We start from the raw sequence: 19,841 nt of genomic DNA, 5'->3' as shown, positions 1-19,841 counted from the left end.
AGGAATTTATGAAGGCATGAGGTTGGCCTGCTTTTTGTCTCCCTCATTTGGGAAATTTAGAGGATCACAATTATTGTATTCACTTTCCCTGCAGCCGCTTTTAAGACTTTAGGAGAAGATGCAGGGAACTTGTCAGTGTCTAGCCTTATCAGTTTCTCATACTGAGGACACAAAGTTAAAAAGACATTAAGTGGTGGAGGCAGGCTCGATTTTATTATTTAAGAGTAAATTGGATAGGTATATGGATGGGAGGGGATTGGAGGGTTATGGTCTGAGAGCAGGTAGATGAGACTAGGTCAGAGAAAGTGGTCGGCGTGGACTGGTAGGGCCGAACGGGCCTGTTTCCGTGCTGTAATTGTTATATATGGTTATATGGTTATTAAAGGCAATATAATCATTGTAAAATTGTGGACAAATGGAGAATAGCTTGTGGCATGTTAAAAGTTCATAGTTTGGTTCACTGTAGTGTTAAACTATAAGAGTTTCATGTACAACTCATCTAAAATCGGATATTGGATAAGTAGTCTGACAATGCTATAAATACACAAGTGAAATGGCAAATGCATACACTGAAGGCAAGGAATCACGATTGGGTTTCGAAAACACCAGGGAAGCTAAGGTGAGAATTTATATTTGTAATTGCATTAGGTAAGACACTAAGTGTAAAGCCCAGCAGTAATAATGCACAGCACATTAATTAAATGGAATAGTGAATGAAAATTTAAAGAATCTTCCCCTAAAGATAAATATATTGCAATAACCAAGCTTAATGTAGCATCAATTCGTGCTCAGATATGAAACGCTCATGTATGTTTTCCTGAATGCAGAAGCAGAATGTGGACAATTCGAGAAATAAACAAAAATTCAGGATACTTAGCAGCTCAGGCTGTAAAGTGAGGAAAATGATTAATGACGGAAGGTCAATGACCCACAGATGCTACCTCCCTGAATAACACGTTGCTCTTGACAAAAATAGCGACCCTGGAGTCAGACTATAGCCGGACCACGGCTTGGGGAAAGAGAGAGATACTTATCGGTGCGATGGGTGCTGGGAGGTGGGTCTGATTGTGGCGCGGGGGATACTGGGAGGTGGGTCTGATTGTGGCTCGGGGGATACTGGGAGGTGGGTCTGATTGTGGCGCGGGGGATACTGGGAGGTGGGTCTGATTGTGGCGCGGGGGGTACTGGGAGGTGGGTCTGATTGTGGCGCGGGGGGTACTGGGAGGTGGGTCTGATTGTGGCGCGGGGGATACTGGGAGGTGGGTCTGATTGCGGCGCGGGGGTACTGGGAGGTGGGTCTGATTGTGGCGCGGGGGGTACTGGGAGGTGGGTCTGATTGCGGCGCGGGGGGTACTGGGAGGTGGGTCTGATTGGTGGCGCGGTGGGTGCTGGGAGGTGGCGCGGGATGATTTCCGGTCGGCAAGGCCTGCTGAAGTGCTGTGTAACGCCGGGTGATTTTTGCCGCTGTCATGCCGGATTACCTGGGAAATGATAAGCGGAAAGCAAAAGAGGAGCCCAAAGAAGAAGACAAGCCGATTCGAGGTGAGGGATAGATTCCCGGAGATTTTATGGTGGGAGATCCGCGACTGCGGAAGGATTGGGCCCACTGCTTGTTGGTGGGAGGCTGAAGGCTCCGAAAGGTTGCCCGTCCCTGTCCCCCAGATGCTGCCTGGCCCTCTGAGTTACTCCAGCACTTTGTTTTGGAGACACACAAAGAACTGCCGATGTTGGAATCTTGCGCGAAAACCAAAGTGCTGGAGTGAATCAGACAGCATCCATAGAAAGAAATGGACTGACGACGTTGTGCATTAGCACCGTTTGATGAAGGGTTCCGACATGAAATGTTGGAATATTTACCTTCACAAATGCTGCCTGTCCTGCTGAGTTCCTCCATCTTTCAACTTAAATGTCTTATTTTACAATAAAAACGATCTGGTCAACTGTTTTTGCTAATTCCCTCCTTGACCCTCACTTAAGAAGATGCACATTCATTAGATTCTTCCCCTCTTCTCACAAACATTCTCATTTGTTCTCTAACGTCTCTATTTTGATCTGCACGCTCTTGGAACCGCACCTAATCTAATTGTTCTCCGCACCATTATCCTTCCAATTTACACAGTTCAAGGGGTATACTGCAGATGTTGGAAATATGAAATGGAGATGAAAATCCTGGAAGTTTGCAACAGATCAGATAACAGCTGAAGAGAAAGAAATAGTTAATGTTTGTGTTGATCTTTTATCAGAACTGATATAGGCTGTCACTGGTCCAGTGCCTTTCATTATTAATCTGGCGATCTGGAGATGTGAGCCCAGATCTCACCACCCAGCAATGCCCATGTTCTCTGATTTAAAATAAATATTCCCTCCTTAGTCCCTATATTGGTTGTTTTTATTAATGGTTCTTCCTCAAACTCCGAGAAGCTGTTGTAGCTTCCCAATATGCACATTTTTCCTGAATATCGTTATTTTGGTTTCTGATGAAGTTTCCTTTCATGCTGCAGTATTAACACCTTTCGAAGTTATTATCATGATCCTTTATGATTGTGACAATGACGATAGACCCTCCTTGACTTAGCTACAGTCCATGAAGATCATGAAGCCAGTTATTCATAATTTTACTCCAATGATTCTCTGCTTGTCAAATTGTGGACCATGAGTTCTATTCTGATCAATCCAGTTAAAGAAGAAACATTACAATGGCTATTCTTCCTGTGCTTGCACCTTTGCCTGTAGTGGTCCTCAGTGAATGACCTGCACCCCATCTTATTTGAAGTGCTGGATGATGTCACATAAAAACATGGGATTCATTTTCATAAACACCTTAATGACATCAAATTCATTGAAATTCATTTTTGCTCAATTGGTATTGGAAGTCAACAAATATCAGCCTGAGAATTACCGTTTCCACTTTCTCTCCTAAGATCTTTATCAAAGCCTTTTCAGCCACCCAGCACCTCCATGATTCGTACTCATCATTATCTCCTGGTTAGGAAAGGCCTGATTTCCTTTTTAAATGGAACTCTTTTTGCATGTATCCCTTTGATTTGCCCCACCGTATCTCTACATTGTTCTCGACCTCTCCCTGTCCCATTTAGGCCAGAACCTCTCTCTTTCATTTATTTTCTCTCCTGTTTCCACTTTAGTTTCCCAAGTTACTGACCTGAACTAAGTTTAAATGCTGAGTTATTTTGGGGGGGTTTTATCTTTAAAATTAGAGTTGCATATAAGCCTCATCATTATTTGTTAATATAGCGACTAATTTAAAGATTTTCTTTAATTGATAGAAATGTATTTTCATTTCTAATTATATTTTTCCTTGGTTGAACTGTAGCACTTGATGAAGGGGATATTGCCCTCCTCAAGACCTATGTAAGTACTGTACCAACATTCTGTGGCCTGTTTTATTTTTGATCTTATTGCATTTGCATCCATTCTCTAATGTACATGCACAATGTTTATTGTTTGGTTAGTTTTCTGAATGAATTTCTGCTAAAAAATATCCTAATGGATCGACATTCACACAGTTACAAATGAACCAGAAAGTTTCATCTTTCTGTGCTCTCAATTATTTGAAAGTGGATTATAGTCAGCCTCTCAAAAAATGATGTAAATGAAAGCATGGATATCAATCCTGCCAAAGAATACCTTAACAGGTACAGCATGGTTGTGAATATTGGGTAAGGATAAGATCAGGTTTAACTGGTATATTACAAGGCTTAATAAATTGTCCATGGTCAGTGTGTAAGTGCACACATGAGTAATTTAGTTAACATTCTTCAAGTAATATAGGCTGTGGATCTGAACTGTAGCAAGGTATCAATGGGCCGTAGAGTTTGCTCACCAACACGAACCTGACACAGCACGCCAAATACTCTGATCTTCTGTTTCGTAGTATCCACATGTGCAAATGCGTGTATAGTGAATGGTGAATAAAGTGGCAGATCCGGCGGTACTCTCCCCAGAATGTCTTGCTAGCCCTTTAGTTGCAGCCAGAAGTCTTTGAACAGTTTGGCGACGTTTCTGTTACTCACACATTTAAAAAAAAATCTGAGTCTTTATTTTTTACTTTCTAAATATTAAAAAAAAAATCAAGGAAAGCAATTAACTAAAATATAAATTAACATAACTTAGTTAATTTATGACAAAGAAAAATAAGGAATCCACTTGCCCACACATTTTACTTGCATCAGTCATAGCTGAGGTAAAGCTGCCTCGTTCGTCTGGCTTTTGCCTTTCTAGTCAGATGGATCGATCCTCAAGGACAATCATTTTGCAGTTGTTGGCCAGATGTGAGCATGAACCAGTAATGCAATTTCAGAGGAGACAATGGGAAAACATAAAATCCAGTTTAAAAAGCCAAAGTCAGAGTGAAATGACTGCTAGTAGGAATGTTCTTTTCTCTTTAACCCTTTTTACCCCCCTCCATTAGAAATGCAGCTTGCAGTATGAAAGAGATTGTTTCATCGAACTGGCCTATTTCCCTCAAATTTACAGAGCTTTTTCCAATGATGTTGTGCGGGATTTGTCATGTCAAAGAAGTAACACGGATTTTGTGTAACCTGACAGTAACTCGAAGGCTCCAATGACATAAAGACAATCATGTGTGGTTAAGGATATCAATTGCCTAAACACCCAAGTGCTCACACCACTGAGCGCTAAGAATGTGGGAGAACTTATCAATAGCAAAGAGACAGTCAGCACAGGATTGAAGGAACTTTTCAAACATTTATCTACAATGATTAGGTCTTTGTTGTGAGCTTCCATAGTCCCATTTTGCAGTAAACTGTCTGGTCCAGTTTCATTTCCACATCTGCATGACAAGAACTTGAAAGCGTCACATGCCAGCTAAAAAAACAACAAATCTTGTGAGCACAATGAAGTATGAAGTATAAAAATATAGAGGAGAGGAGCCAAAATCATAAATCCCAAACCTCATCTCCCACGCCCGGGAAGAAGAGGATTTGCCCGGCAATCTTGGAATCATGAGACTGTAAGGTGACAAATCTGTTTGAGAAACTACAGAGGATTCACCTTGTCTGCTTCCGGAAGGTCATTACTAATGCCAGCCGCCTCTTCAGTTGCTGAAGAGTTGCTTCCCAAATTGCACTTAAGATTTTCACCTTATTACAAATCAGAGGTTTAGCAAACAGCATTAACCACTACAAATGGCTTTTTTTTAATGGCAGAGAAGTCTACTGCCAATTAAAAATAATCTTGAACAATCTTCCCAAATTTATTAGCCTGATAGTATGTCACCATTTTTATATCTGCTTCCCAATGGCATTCAAGCCGTGATCTTACAGTCTATATTATCTCGTTGCAGAATCAGGTCTCGCATGAGTGTTATTAACACCTTCTCAAACTTTCTTCCCCTAATGTTGCCCTTCACCTCCAACAAGTTTCCTGTTGGAGCAGATTTAACGTATAGGACAAATGGGAATCTGAACAATATATGTCACATTCGTTTCAGACCACGGTTACTTCAAATTCAGTCAGTGAGCTGTATTACATGGTGCATGCCCGCCTGTGCACTTATTCAGTGGCTGAGGTCGAAGTTATCATTCGCTGATGCATACTTGAGACCTGGTCTTGTAGTCGACACCACTTTTGTTCTGTTGTGGAACACCAGACTCCGACAGTAAACGTACTTGACCAGACCCCAGAAAACCTGGGTCAATTGCAATTGTTCAGGAGCAACCTCTCAACAAAGGCAGGCATAATTGAAGGAATCCACCATCTTTCTCAATGTGCAGGACAACCTTCCACTACCTGAGACTAAACAGGTTTTCAGGCTCGTGGTTCTTCATAAAATTCTTGTTCTTCACCATGTTTCTACATCTAGCATTTCAAGGTGTTGGAGTGACAGTTCCAATGTGATGCGGCAGAACCCACTTGTTTTCTTAAAAATGAGCAGAGGGCTATTGTGTTCCCACATCATTAGAAGTTTTTACTTATCTGATTGTCTAACAGATTGAATGGTATATTACACCAGGGTGCCTTTGCACAGTATGATGAGACCACTGTACTTTACATTGTCTTCTCTTGTAGGGTCAGAGTACCTATTCCAGGCAGATCAAGCAAGTGGAGGATGACATCCAACAGCTTCTCAAGAAAATTAACGAATTGACTGGTACGAATAAATAAAGTCTCTGTTGCTGTCGAATATAGTCAAGGCATTTGGCGCAAGATACCTGCATGTGCAAACATATAATTAATCTTCATGTTGTGATTTGGAACAATTTGAATGACAAATTTTCACACAAAGGGTGGTGGGTGTATGGAATAAGCTGCCAAAGGAGGTAGCTGAGGCTGGGACTATCCCATCGTTTAAGAAACAGTTTAGCAGGTACATGGATAGGACAGGTTTGGAGCTATATGAACCAAGTACAGGTAGGTGGGACTAGTGTAGCTGGAACAAGTTGGGCCGAATGGCCTGTTTTCCACACTGTGTCACTATATGACAAATCACAGACATTTCACTGAAATTAGACCAATTAGCAACTGGTCAGCACGGACTCGGTGGGCCAAAGGATCTGGTTCCATGCTGTATCTCTAAACTAAACTAAACTTGAGAAACCTTGTGAACTACCAAACTGCCTATGATCGATCAACTTTTCTCTTGTACGAGATTTGTCAAGCTTTTAATATTTTCTTGTGCCACTTAATAGTTAATAACGGTCAGCAAAAAAGGACACTAAGTGCTGGAGTAACTCAAGGGGTCAGGCAGCATCTCTGGAGAACATGGATCGGTGAAGTATTGGGTTGTATCAGTATTCTTAAGTCTGAAGAAGGATCCCGACCCGAAACCTCACCCATCCATGTTCTCCAGAGATGCTGTCTGACCTGGTGAGTTACTCTGGCACTTTGTGTCTTCTTTTGTAAACCATCATCTGCTGTTCCTTGTATCTCCGGTAATGGTCATTTGCTGTGCAAACAAGCTGGTCTGACCTCTCAGTGCGGAACTATCATATCATATCATATCATATCATATATCTACAGCCGGAAACAGGCCTTTTCGGCCCTCCAAGTCCGTGCCGCCCAGTGATCCCCGTACATTAACACTATCCTACACCCACTAGGGACAATTTTTACATTTACCCAGCCAATTAACCTACATACCTGTACGTCTTTGGAGTGTGGGAGGAAACCGAAGATCTCGGAGAAAACCCACGCAGGTCACGGGGAGAACGTACAAACTCCTTACAGTGCAGCACCCGTAGTCAGGATCGAACCTGAGTCTCCGGCGCTGCATTCGCTGTAAAGCAGCAACTCTACCGCTGCGCTACCGTGCCGCCCTGAGAGAACTGAGAGAATTGCACTGAGATACTGATGGATGGATGACATGTTAAATCAAGGCTGCATTTGTTCTCTTGGTTGGGCATAAAAGATCTCACAGCACTATTGCAATAAAAAAAACAAGCAAGTTTATACTGGTGAACTGATTCATGCTGATCCGACAATCTAAATCTCTGAAATGTATTGGTTTGCCATTAGCACATGGCTTTTTGTGAGAATTTGTTACATGCAAATGTATAACAAATTCCACAGAGACCACAGTTCAGAGTACTTCATTGACGATAAAATTGCTTTGATCTGACCTAAGGACAAAATGTAGAATACAAATTCATACTGCTCCTTCATAGGTGGTGTTCAGTCAATAACAGAAGTTATACAAAGAATTTCCTCCTTAGGTTTCCAATTTATATATCTGAATTGAAATCATGCATGAAAAGTAATATAATTTGAAGTCACATTCTAAGAATTGGTTTAATATCACCTTGCTGTGTAGTTTTACTTTGTTTATTGTGGCAATTTGACACACTTTTAAGGATTGCCTTCTTTTGTGTAGGTATCAAAGAATCTGACACTGGTTTGGCTCCTCCAGCATTGTGGGACTTGGCAGCAGACAAACAGACTCTCCAGAGTGAGCAGCCTTTACAAGTTGCAAGGTAAGAATTCTGAAAGATTCCAGCTCACACTGAAGAAGGAGCTTATGTCTTATATTTATGCTATCCTTTTTCCCCTTGTCATACTGAGCCTCTAATTCGTGTACATCCTTAATTTAACTGGTACACACGTTGAGCAATTTAATTGGGAGATGTAAAATACTTCGATCCAAAGCAGGGTCAATAAGCTATAAGGAATAAGCTATTCCCCTTAACAGAGAGATTTGTAAATAGGAAACAAATTTAAATTAATGTGAATAGTAGAGGAATGTTAAGGAGAAAATATTAATCAGGATCTATAGTTAATTCTCTGAAAGATTAGTGAAAGGAAATCCTCACCACGTTGTAATTAGTATCTGGATAAGCACTTGAAAAATCATAATGTGCAGAATTGTGGATTGAGGACTGGGAAATTAATTAAATTAAAGCGCATTTTGGCTAACATGGATACGAGGGGCAATGTGCTAGAAATTTCCATGATTCTTTGAACTGCTGTCCATTTCTTGAGAATAGAGAGGGTTGCAATATTTTTGGAAGACATTTAAAGTTATGAAGGACATTGTGAGGATGAGTCAGGAGTATTATCTCGAATGGAGGGAATATATTTGTATTAAAGTTTTGATTCTTTTTTTAACAGAACTATTTGGAAATTGAATAATTTATGGTGGAGAATAGTTGAACCAGTCAATTGCATTTTAAGGGAGAGCAGACAAGCCTTTGAAATGAAGGTAAAAGCAATTTGACTGTTCAGGGCAGTTCTGGATAATGACCTTTAGCCAACTAATTTGTGTACTAATTTGTATATAACTAATTAGCCAACAAGGCTTATCCTGCAGCTGGACGTAAAATAAATCGTAATACCCATTGAAACAAGTAGAATAGCGAAACCTAACCATGATTCCAAATGAGTCATTTTCATTCACAATTTTCACAGAACAATTAATTGCCTGAGGATTGTTACATAACAGACAAATCTGTGTATTGGGCAGAGTTAAGAATGAGAAGACATGTTTGATACAATTTTTAGAGCTTTCTGTAATACAGAATAGATCCGAGTGAACAAATGATCAATTAGTTGTTAAAATGCATCTGGTATCATTCTCCTCCTAACAAAAATTTTGAACCAAAGCAGATATCCGGGTTTGAGAATCATGTTCCAAGCCGCATCTTGGAAAATGATAGAAAAAGTAATTAGTTTGCTTCTGTTCAAGATTTTCATTTTTTGAAGTCGGGTGCTATGTGTGTTTCAACACCTTCCTATCAATTGTTCCACCAGATTTGTGAAGTTTCCTACTTTCATCAAAGAAGATTAATTACGTTAAGTTGTCTTCAAATGAAAAGGAGTATAATGGGACTGACTGGATATCTTGACAAAGTGCTAGTTCAAATTTGATGGGCTGAATGACTCCATTCTTTCCAATGTAACCTTCCAAGTCAATAGACAATAGACAATAGATGCAGGAGTAGGCCATTCAGCCCTTCGAGCCAGCACCGCCATTCAATGCGATCATGGCTGATCACTCTCAATCAGTACCCCGTTCCTGCCTTCTCCCCATACCCCCTCACTCCGCTATCCTTAAGAGCTCTATCCAGCTCTCTCTTGAAAGTCTTTTTCAGTATATTCCAAAACAATCTATAGCTTCTTCTTCTTCTTCTTCTTGCATTTGAGGCTGCTTATGAAGCTGCTTCTGCTTCTGCTGTCTCTGTTTGTTGTCGTTTGCCTGACTGAGGTCAGTTGACAGGGCTCACCACGGGGAGGTCGACAACGTGAGCCCCAATTTATAGCTAATGAAGTGATTTTGGAATGTAGCCAGTGTTGTAGTAAGAGAAGATAGCCAATTTTCAAGCTCCCTGCTTTTTTACTGTTGCTAACGTAGATAGAAAACCGGGATGGAAACACGTTTATGAAATGGAGGCGACTTTGTTACATTGAAAAATCACTCTTCCATTCACATGAATACATAAATCTGTGTATTCGAGGGTTAAGTTGCAAAATTACGAGGTATTTTGGCATTTCATGAAGCTTTTGCCTTCTAAAGATGTGAGTTTTGCTGATTCAAATCTAATGCATAATGTACTTGTCCAGAGAATAGAAGAACCATCCTATCACCAACTAGAGAACGGCCCTGGCCTACCATCTACCTCTGGAGGCCCTTGGACTATCTGTACACAGTGGACGGTTTGATTGGTTATCTTTCCGCTGACTGGATAGCTAGCACGCAACAAAAAAAAACTTCACTGTACCTCGGTGCATGTGACAATAAACTAAACTATAAACTATTCTAATGTTGACTTTTATTTTAATAACCTTAATTTTACTTGATCTGCCTTCCAATGGGGACATGATTTTTCATATTGCTGCATTTCTAAAATAGTATTTTGACATTGGTTACCTGGCCCAGTGAAGTCTTGCGTTGGCACTAATACAAATGCAAGCTCATGATTACAGATTGACACTGAAGCATATTGACGAGATGACTAAGAACATTTTTTCTTTTTACAGATGTACAAAGATCATTAATGCAGATTCTGAAGATCCCAAGTACATCATTAATGTAAAGCAATTTGCAAAATTTGTGGTTGATCTAAGTGACCAAGTGGCTCCCACTGATATTGAGGAAGGAATGAGAGTTGGGTAGGAACCAAACTTTTAATTTTCATGCTGGCATGTATTTCTGTGTTTTTTTTGGTAAATTGCATAATACAAATCATTATAACTACTGAAACATAAGGCAATCTTAGACACATCAACATTTAAGAATTACAACAAGAGTTGATTGACATTCATTCTATTAATATTTTATACAATTAGATATCTGATATTTTATTGCAAACTGTGCCATATTTTAAAATATTACTTTAAACATTACAGTGTGGATCGAAACAAGTACCAGATACATATTCCACTGCCACCAAAGATCGATCCCACTGTTACCATGATGCAGGTAAATTCAGTAGCACAACTTGCATTTATATAGTGCATTTATCATAGTTAAACATCCAAAGGGCATCTCAGGCGTATAATTTGGCTGATGTCTACATCATCCAGAGAGAAGATATCAGGTTAGATGAGGTAAACTAAGGTTGGTCAAAAGATAATAGAGAAATGCAAAGTTTGAGAAAATTCCAGTAATTGTTTATACGATAATATCATGTAAGAGCAGGTTCTTGGATTGTTGGAAGCGAATGTTGGATAGAGGCAAGACTTAAAGGAACACCGAGTTTACAGTGACTTGTAGAACTGAAGATGGTTAGAGGGGTGAGGTTGAGGTCAAGTTGGCGTTGAACACAAGATTTTAAATTAAGCAAATTGGAAATTGACAGAACATGGGATGAGTGAACAGACTTATGTGAAAACTCGGCTGTGGAGGGGAGAAGTGAAGAGGCCATCTGGGAGAGCATTGGAGTACTTGCACCTGGAGATAGTGGAAACAGGTGAGGATTTGAGCAGCAGCTGTGTTCCTTATGGAGCAAATAAGGGTAGAAAATTCATTTTGTGGCCACATAGGAAACGAATGACTGGTTTGATACGAGACGGATTAGCAAATGTAATTTGATGGCCGAAGGTATTGATTTTTGACGTTTAATTAGAGCAAATTTTGTCTTATTCGGGGTTAAGCTCAAAAATATGTTACATTTATTTTTTTTTTAAATGTATCATTAGATTATTTTTTAAGTGTATCATTAGATTCCATGTTCTTTCCTTTTTAGTGTTGTACCTTTGATTCTGTAATTAACATTAAATAACGAGGTTTGCCATCATAATTTGGAATCAAACTTAAAATGCTACGTGGTGGATTTTATGACAAAATTGCTAATAAAAATAACATTCTATTTGGTTACTGTCTGAAGAAGGGTCTAGACACGAAACGTCATCCATTCCTTCTCTCCTGAGATGCTGCCTGACCCACTGAGTTACTCAGCATTTTGTGATACCTTCGTTTTAATTAAACAAGTAATTTGGCTTATGGCTGGACGATGATAATTTTTAAGCTGCCTTCAGTGTATTGAAAGTGCTTCATTAATTCTATTTTAGAGCTATGTGGAGTAATAATTTGACTTGTGCCTGGCATTGAGGAGGAGCATTTTTTAAGTTTGTTTTTATGCTCTAGGTTTTAATCCTCTTATGTAACTAATTCTGCAATGGCCTTTCAGGTGGAAGAAAAGCCAGATGTTACCTACAGTGATGTGGGTGGCTGCAAAGAACAGATTGCAAAATTGCAAGAGGTTGTGGAAACTCCTTTGCTACATGTAAGCATAATTTTTAGTTTAATACTTCATTGTATGAATTGCATGTGATTGGGATATGAATTTTTGCTTATTGATTTAAACAAAACTGAAAAATTCCCCCAAGACTTTCATTTAAACCATGTAAAACTTCATGTCAGCCATAGAAAAACTTGCATCTTCATTTTGCTTTAAGAATCCCATGTGTGGCTTTCAAATTAAATACATAAACTACAGGCCAGTCCCCTTTGTGACAATGTGGTGGTGACCTCATGGTTTTGGATATCAGTATGACTTTGACTAAGAGCCTATTGGTATTATTATACATTTCAATTTATATTCTTTGTAGAAATAACGTTTATGCGTTTCTTGAACTTTTTGTTATATAATCTTTGCCAAAAATGAAAAAGGCACAAAAAACCGCAAAATGAACTAAAAATAATCGTGTACAATTCAAGCTTTTTAAATGATGTCGGTTTGGTTGAATTGTGCAGTGGCATCTTTGGTTTGGTTCCATGAACAATGCAGCCATGAAAAGATCAAGAAAGTCTAAAATCTAAAAGTCTAACTGGGAAAATATATATTCTACGAGACCAAGTGGACCCATTGGGCCCAAACCTCTCCTGCATTGGTGCAGCACCCACTCCTCCCCCACTCCCCATCTCCCTCCCTCCCCCCCCTCACTCCATCCCCCTCAATCCCCCTTATCCTCCCCCTCCCTCGTCATTCCTCCACCTCCCTCCCTTCCCCCCTCCCTCCCAAAGAGATAGATTTAAACTTTAAAATATGAATAACTTTAAAAATATAACACCGATTTCAATTAAACCTTCCATTAGCACCAAAGAGACGATGGTGAGTACGGTGAGCCTAAAATTGTCGCGCTATCGTGTACCGTTTTGGCTGTAGTTCAGGAACAAACAAACAAACAAATGATAGTAATTTTTACCGCGGCACGGTAGCGCAGCGGTAGAGTTGCTGCTTTACAGCGAATGCAGCGCCGGAGACTCAGGTTCGATCCTGACTACGGGTGCTGCACTGTAAGGAGTTTGTACGTTCTCCCCGTGACCTGCGTGGGTTTTCTCCGAGATCTTCGGTTTCCTCCCACACTCCAAAGACGTACAGGTATGTAGGTTAATTGACTGGGTAAATGTAAAAATTGTCCCTAGTGGGTGTAGGATAGTGTTAATGTACGGGGATCACTGGGCGGCACGGACTTGGAGGGCCGAAAAGGCCTGTTTCCGGCTGTATATATATGATATGATGATATGATAGTTTTAGTATACAGATGAAATGTGCTTGTTTTTTTTCGTAAATGTCAAAACTACTGCAGTATTAATGTGCAGTTGCACTGAGTGGAATATTCACACTGAACAAGAAAGCATGAGAGCTCACTCGTTGATTTGATTTTCAGCCAGAGCTTTTTGTAAACCTTGGTATTGAACCACCAAAAGGAGTGCTGCTATTTGGACCACCTGGAACAGGCAAGACTCTCTGTGCACGAGCTGTGGCTAATAGGACCGATGCTTGCTTCATTAGAGTGATAGGATCGGAACTGGTGCAGAAGTACGTCGGAGAGGTAAACAATGCTATCTTTTTATTCTTGTGACCGAACTCATTTCTAAAAGTTCATGACACAACCCCATCTATAGGATTATTATCTCTGACGATCAGTCTTTTTCCTGAGATAGTGAGATAATTCTAAAAATGTTGATCTAAAAATAAAAATGACTGGAAATACCCAGCGAGTTCATTGACATTTCTGACATTTAATTGAAATTTCCCCCTCTTTCCAGAAAAACTAATGAAGTATTACAGTTAAACAGTCAGAACTGACCAGTTCTGATATAAAATGGTGAAATCAATGTTGAGGTCTGAGGACTATAATTGGAAGATGAGGTGTTATTTTTGAGTGTTTCCAGCATTTTCTGTTTATGTTGGAAGGAAACCACAGTTCGGGAAGAAAGAAGAAAGGCATCTTGGAAACACTGGTGTGGGAAGTTATCCGAATAGATGTGGTGAAGTTGTAGAAACTGAAAACGGAATTGGATACTCATTTCAGCTCCTCTTTAATAGAACCTTTGTAGGATGCTGGATAACTGAAATGGTGAAAGGTCTTCATAGTACTAAATAACTTGAATCATTTTTGTTTTCTGTATGGTTAAAGTTGGCTTTCACCAAATTAATACATAGCAATGTTTATCTATATTTGGATAAAGAAAACTTTTTTTTATTTTTTAGGGTGCTCGAATGGTTCGTGAACTTTTTGAGATGGCCAGAACAAAAAAGGCGTGCTTGATTTTCTTTGATGAGATTGATGCAATTGGAGGTATTGTACCTGTCTTCAACATTGCTTTACTGCTAACTGACAGTTTGATTTATTTTTTCTGAAGATTGTGTTGGTACATCCTTTGTGATATTAAAACATTATTATACACTATACCACCAATATGTAACAGTAATTTGGATTCATTATCTACTTCAACAAATTTGCTAAGTTAATTTGCTTCCTTACTGAAATCTCAAACAATATTTCAAATGAGAAAACAAAATTTAATACAGTAAGTAGTATTAATGAATTATTTAATGTTGTAAGAGAGCATATATTGATGTGTGTATTCCCCATGTCTACAAGGTTAACTATTGAATTGTGTAGACAAAGAATGATTCCCTTTTATTAATAGCTAGCTACATTTTCTGTTTCTCAATTTTTGTATTCTGAACTCAGTATTCATGGAATTCAGATTGTACACAATTAGTGTATCAGGTCAGTTGGGTTTTGGTAGTTATTGGACAAGATGGCATAAACCTTAAACCTGAACTCAATTCCAGCCCCTGGGTTTAACTGTGGCAAATTGGGGACGTAATTTGGAGGTTTCCAGCCTTGTATTTCAAGAGTAAAGAGTGTTTAATTGTCATATGTACTGTCAAGGGAACAATTAAATTCTTATTTGCTGCAGCTTTACAGACCCATTCATTCAATAACCCTTTAACACAAATAAATATACAATGAATTAATTGGTAGTACTGTATAACCAGATCATTGTAGTGCAAAATCAAAGTCTGTGGTGCATGCAAAACAAAATCCATAGAAGATCATAGTTGCCGAGTTAGGGTTACGGTTAGTGTTGTGCAGTGTTCAAGTGCATGATGGTGGCTGGGAAGAAGCTATTCTTGAAACTGGAGGTCGTGGTTTTCAAGCTCGTGTAAATTCTTCCGGATGCTAATAGTGAGATGAGAGTGTGGCCAGGATGGTGTGGGTCTTTGATTTTAGCAGCCTTTTTGAGGCTTTTAATGCATACAATTAAATGGCTTTCTATGTACCCTGACGTACAAAGTTTCCCCTGTCTTGGGAGACTCAATAGCTGAAGGTAGGCAAGAACAACTATGTGGTAAAGATAAGTATTCCTAAGTATTCCATGTTGATACGTCTACAGTTTCCTACCAGACGTGCACACGCGGATACACTCGGACACAGACACGCGCACACACACACACACCTTAACAAATGCACTGTGGCCAATATCAGGGCTTAAATTTCTCTGATTAAATAGTTTCATTAGTGTGTTGCATCTTGGAGACATACAGCATGGAAACTGGCCCTTTGGCACAACTGGTCCATGCCAGGGTGGAAGGGCCTGTTTCTGTACTGTTTGACTCTACGCAATTATCATTACAATTATATTGTTTTATATCAATATTAATATTCTGTTTTAGATATTTTGAGCATGCAATTGCATTTGACAAGTCTCTCTTTTCTCCAAGGTGCTCGGTTTGATGATGGTGCTGGTGGTGACAATGAAGTTCAGCGCACAATGCTGGAGCTCATTAACCAACTTGATGGTTTTGATCCAAGGGGTAACATTAAAGTACTGATGGCCACAAACAGGCCTGACACCTTAGACCCAGCTCTGATGAGACCTGGGCGTTTAGACCGAAAAATTGAATTTAGTTTGCCAGATCTTGAGGTATGGCAATGTTTTGAAAATATATTCTGCATTTCGCATAATTATAAAAGCTAACTGGAGAATTGCATTAATGCTGGGTTTTTTGTTGGTTGTTAATACAGTTTATGTTAATTTGTCATTTGATTTCTAGCACTGCGAATTTTATGATGCAATTATTTCTGCCATGAATGTTAGTTCAAAATGCATAGTTAAAGTAACAAATTTATTGGCCTATATTTTGTGCTGATGATTTAGCAGTTTCTGGACAACTGCCACTTCAGGATTACTGTGCAAGCATAGAATCGCAAAGTTGCTTTTGTGGGACCTCTGCCATCTGCTCTCCAATGTTGAACCCCTTATGGATGATATTTTTTGAATGTATTTATTTTGATATTAATTTTTGTTTTTAATTTTAATTAGAAACATTCAGTACTTTACACCTATCTAATTCATGGGATTTTGTGGATGGTGGCTTGTTCTGAATCTCTAATATAAGTTAGGGGTTCACCATTGTTCAAGGGTGTTGAAGCCTCTCCACATGTGATTGTAGGGTGAGAGGTGTTGGAGTAAGAAAGATCTGTCTTTGGAAGTCATCGGCAACTACTCCAAATTGTGAACCAATACTGCTTCTGTCCTGAAAAGTATAGACTCTGAAATTTTACTCTGAATATAAAAATCATGGTTTGCATGAAATAATTGGTATTTGACTATTTCAGGGTCGAACTCACATTTTCAAAATCCATGCACGGAGCATGAGTGTGGAAAGAGACACGAGGTTTGAACTGCTTGCCCGATTGTGTCCAAATAGTACAGGTGGGTGAAACTGTCTTTTAATATCAGTTTAAGGATCATCCTTAATCTACATTGTTTTATGCAGGGAAGCATCACGTTCAATCCACATCCACAGGTTCCTCTCTTCTGGTAGTTATGTGTACTCTTGATTTGTTAAAAGTCTCCCCTTTTGTATTTCTGTGTTGTCTCTGTCTAATAGTAGTCATATTTTCTAAGTACTCTGCTCCCACTTCCTTAACACATTTTATCATTTTGCCTGCTACTGATATCAGATGTGTAGCTTATTATTTCCTCCTTTCTATCTTTTTTTGATATTGGGTTTGTTTGCTATCCAAACCATGGGAACTGTGCTAGAAGTTATGGAATTTTGGAAGATGATGCCCATTCATTCACTGCATTCCTACTTCTTACCAAACTTAATAATGTGGGCCAGTGTGTCTTGCGGATTTATTGATCAATCATAGGTTCTAATAACTGCTTGCACAATTTTATTTATGAATGCTAATGCAGCGGGCAAGTCCTAAATGGGACTTGTACGGGAGTTGGACGACCCCGCCTCCACGATGTCTCCACTGTCTTGTGTGCATGCCACATGTACAGTCGGCAAGTCGTTGGTTCCAGCGGCTTTAGGGCTTGTCCACCTAGCATGTGAAGCCTGGGTTCGGCGGATTGCGCGGAGGAAACCACCAGAAGGTTCAACGGGCAGAAAGACGATCCCAGCAATGCGTCGTGGAGCGCAAACAGGGCAGAGTGAGATACGTAGGACACTTCTGACCACCCACTCCATCCTGACCTGTCCCCAGCCGTCCCGACTATGTCTTGCTCCTGGATCCCGATAGGCCAGGACGAGAGAGTGAGGCCGACGATCTGCGCAACTCCCCCTCACTTAAATCCAAGTCAAGCGCAAGTTATGACTTCAACCCCATACCGTGCAACCTCAAGTCCTGTGGCGATGGGAGAGTGGCGAAGCAGCAGGTGTGGATACACTGGAAGCTGTAGTCACGAACCTGCACACAGGCGGCCCAGGGCATAGGGTCACTCTCCACTGGACCAAAGCAGCAGTGGAGTTCGGCAGCCCCCGGGTGTCTGAGCAGCCCTCTTTAGGATTTGCTCTGCTCACCTCCATGGAGGAAGGGGCTAGAAAAGGTGCCTCAAACATAGCCTGCTTCACTTCACCTTGGCCAGCATACCTCGGCTGGCAGGGATCCCAATCAGCGGTCGAAATAATAATAAAAAACAAGTTGAAGGTGCTCGGCACGTGGAACGTGCGAACCCTGCTGGATAACATCAAAGCAGATAGAAGCACTGCAGAGGCCACGCACCGCGCGATAAAGGTCCGGGCTACCTCCACTGTAGCACCCATCCACTTGTGTCCTATGTGTGGGCGTGCCTTCTGGGCCCGGATTGGCCTCACCAGTCACTTCCGGACCCACAGTCATCAATCCTCCAACTGAAAGTGAAGTCATGGTCATCTTCGAACCCGAAGGACCAACAACAACAACAGCAGCAATTTTTGAACAAATTAATTATTTTCTTCTATCTATTAATATCTTTTACTTTTCCAGTTTTCCTAGACCAATTTTCCCAGTTGGATTTTGTATCCTGAGTGGATAAATGTTTGTTGTAACCGGTGTGTTAGTTCTTCAAAAATTAGTCGAGGCATGCCTACAGTTTTACCTTTATTTCCAATTTACCATTGCAAACTTCTGTCCCATTCTTTTATATGGTATTTTGAGAGATTTAAGTCCTTTGTGTTGATCTAAGTCATTTTTATTCTTAATGATGTATCTTAAAGCTTGTTAGCAACAGATATTAATTAATCATTTCTCACTGCCCAAATGCTAGATATTTAATGGCTTATACATCCTTGGAACATCAGCATATTACAAGTCCCATTATTGTTTTCCGCCCTTTGCAGCATGGCAACTAGGAACACACATTCATGTAGCTTGGGAATTAACTGATACTAATGATAGCAACCATGAGGATAAGATGTGTATTATTATAGAAACCCACCTGGTTCCCATGCATTCTTTAGAGAGGAAAAACTACCACTGCCTCAAGTAGCCCAGCACGCCATTCAGTTAAAGGTGCAAGTTAGTGGTCAAGTAATGCACAATAACTGTTGACATCACATGAGTAATGAAACAAAAGCTAATGAGCAACAGGAATCTATTTCTTTGGTTGGTTTAAAATACCATTGGCTGTAAAATACATAATGAAAAATAATTGTAATGGTTACTGGGATGATTTGCAGTCCTTTTGGCTTGGGGATTATTTTCCTCTGAAACAAGTATAAAATATTGCCAGATTTATATATGTTTGGACTTTTATAATGTGAACTTGGGTCATCCCTCAAAGGTGAATGTGTAGCACCTATATCTTAAAAACATAATAATAAACTAAAGTAATTTTATATTGTGCCAAATTTGTTTTGCAGGAGCTGAGATCCGTAGTGTTTGTACTGAAGCTGGAATGTTTGCAATCAGAGCTCGCAGAAAAATTGCCACAGAGAAAGATTTCTTGGAAGCTGTGAATAAAGTTATTAAGTCATATGCCAAGTTCAGTGCTACCCCAAGATACATGACCTATAACTAATTTAGCTTTGAACTTTACCTCTGTGACTGTAATATTTACATTGTTGGCCAATTGTGCTTTTGACTAGTTATAAAAAGTGATTTTGATGATCCTTAAGTGTGTTTAATAACTTGGTTTTCATTCAGTCCTAATAGAAATAAAGAATTAATTAACTAGTGTGACAGGCCTTTTTTGCAATCTGATTTGCATGAGAATTTTGTACAAGGTGTGCAGGTTTGATATTCTGGTATCCTGGGTCATTTAGTAATACACATACCTTTAAATGGTAAGGTTTATACTCTATACTGTGTCTTGAACATTATTGGAAAAGTAATGTAATGCCACCTTTTGAACG

At 39.8% G+C, this 19,841-nt stretch overlaps 1 protein-coding gene across 1 annotated transcript; it reads left to right on the top strand.

Annotated features, from left to right (window-relative positions):
- The first annotated feature begins 1,384 nt into the window (after positions 1 to 1,384).
- psmc2 (proteasome 26S subunit, ATPase 2) lies at positions 1,385 to 19,665 on the top strand. Its single transcript, XM_078419702.1, has 12 exons — positions 1,385 to 1,542; positions 3,332 to 3,369; positions 6,049 to 6,130; positions 7,850 to 7,949; positions 10,450 to 10,581; positions 10,819 to 10,891; positions 12,102 to 12,197; positions 13,585 to 13,749; positions 14,412 to 14,499; positions 15,936 to 16,138; positions 16,834 to 16,930; positions 19,350 to 19,665. The coding sequence occupies exons 1-12, from the start codon at positions 1,470 to 1,472 to the stop codon at positions 19,505 to 19,507; spliced, it is 1,305 nt and encodes a 434-aa protein (XP_078275828.1). The 5' UTR covers positions 1,385 to 1,469; the 3' UTR covers positions 19,508 to 19,665.
- Positions 19,666 to 19,841: the final 176 nt, after the last annotated feature.

The sequence above is a fragment of the Rhinoraja longicauda genome, chromosome 23 (genome assembly GCF_053455715.1).
Source record: "Rhinoraja longicauda isolate Sanriku21f chromosome 23, sRhiLon1.1, whole genome shotgun sequence".
NCBI classification, from domain to species: Eukaryota; Metazoa; Chordata; class Chondrichthyes; order Rajiformes; family Arhynchobatidae; genus Rhinoraja; species Rhinoraja longicauda.
The sequence above is the reverse complement of the archived record's forward strand: the minus strand, read 5'-3'. Positions and strand labels throughout refer to the sequence as shown.

What these genes read in the sequence shown, in the direction of transcription:
- psmc2 (XM_078419702.1), top strand. Translation starts at nt 1,470, where the DNA reads ATGCCGGATTACCTGGGAAATGATAAGCGGAAAGCAAAAGAGGAGCCC. An exon ending in TGCAGAAGTACGTCGGAGAG is followed by an intron (nt 13,750 to 14,411) that starts GTAAACAATGCT and finishes TTTATTTTTTAG; the next exon opens with GGTGCTCGAATGGTTCGTGA. An exon ending in ATTGTGTCCAAATAGTACAG is followed by an intron (nt 16,931 to 19,349) that starts GTGGGTGAAACT and finishes TTTGTTTTGCAG; the next exon opens with GAGCTGAGATCCGTAGTGTT.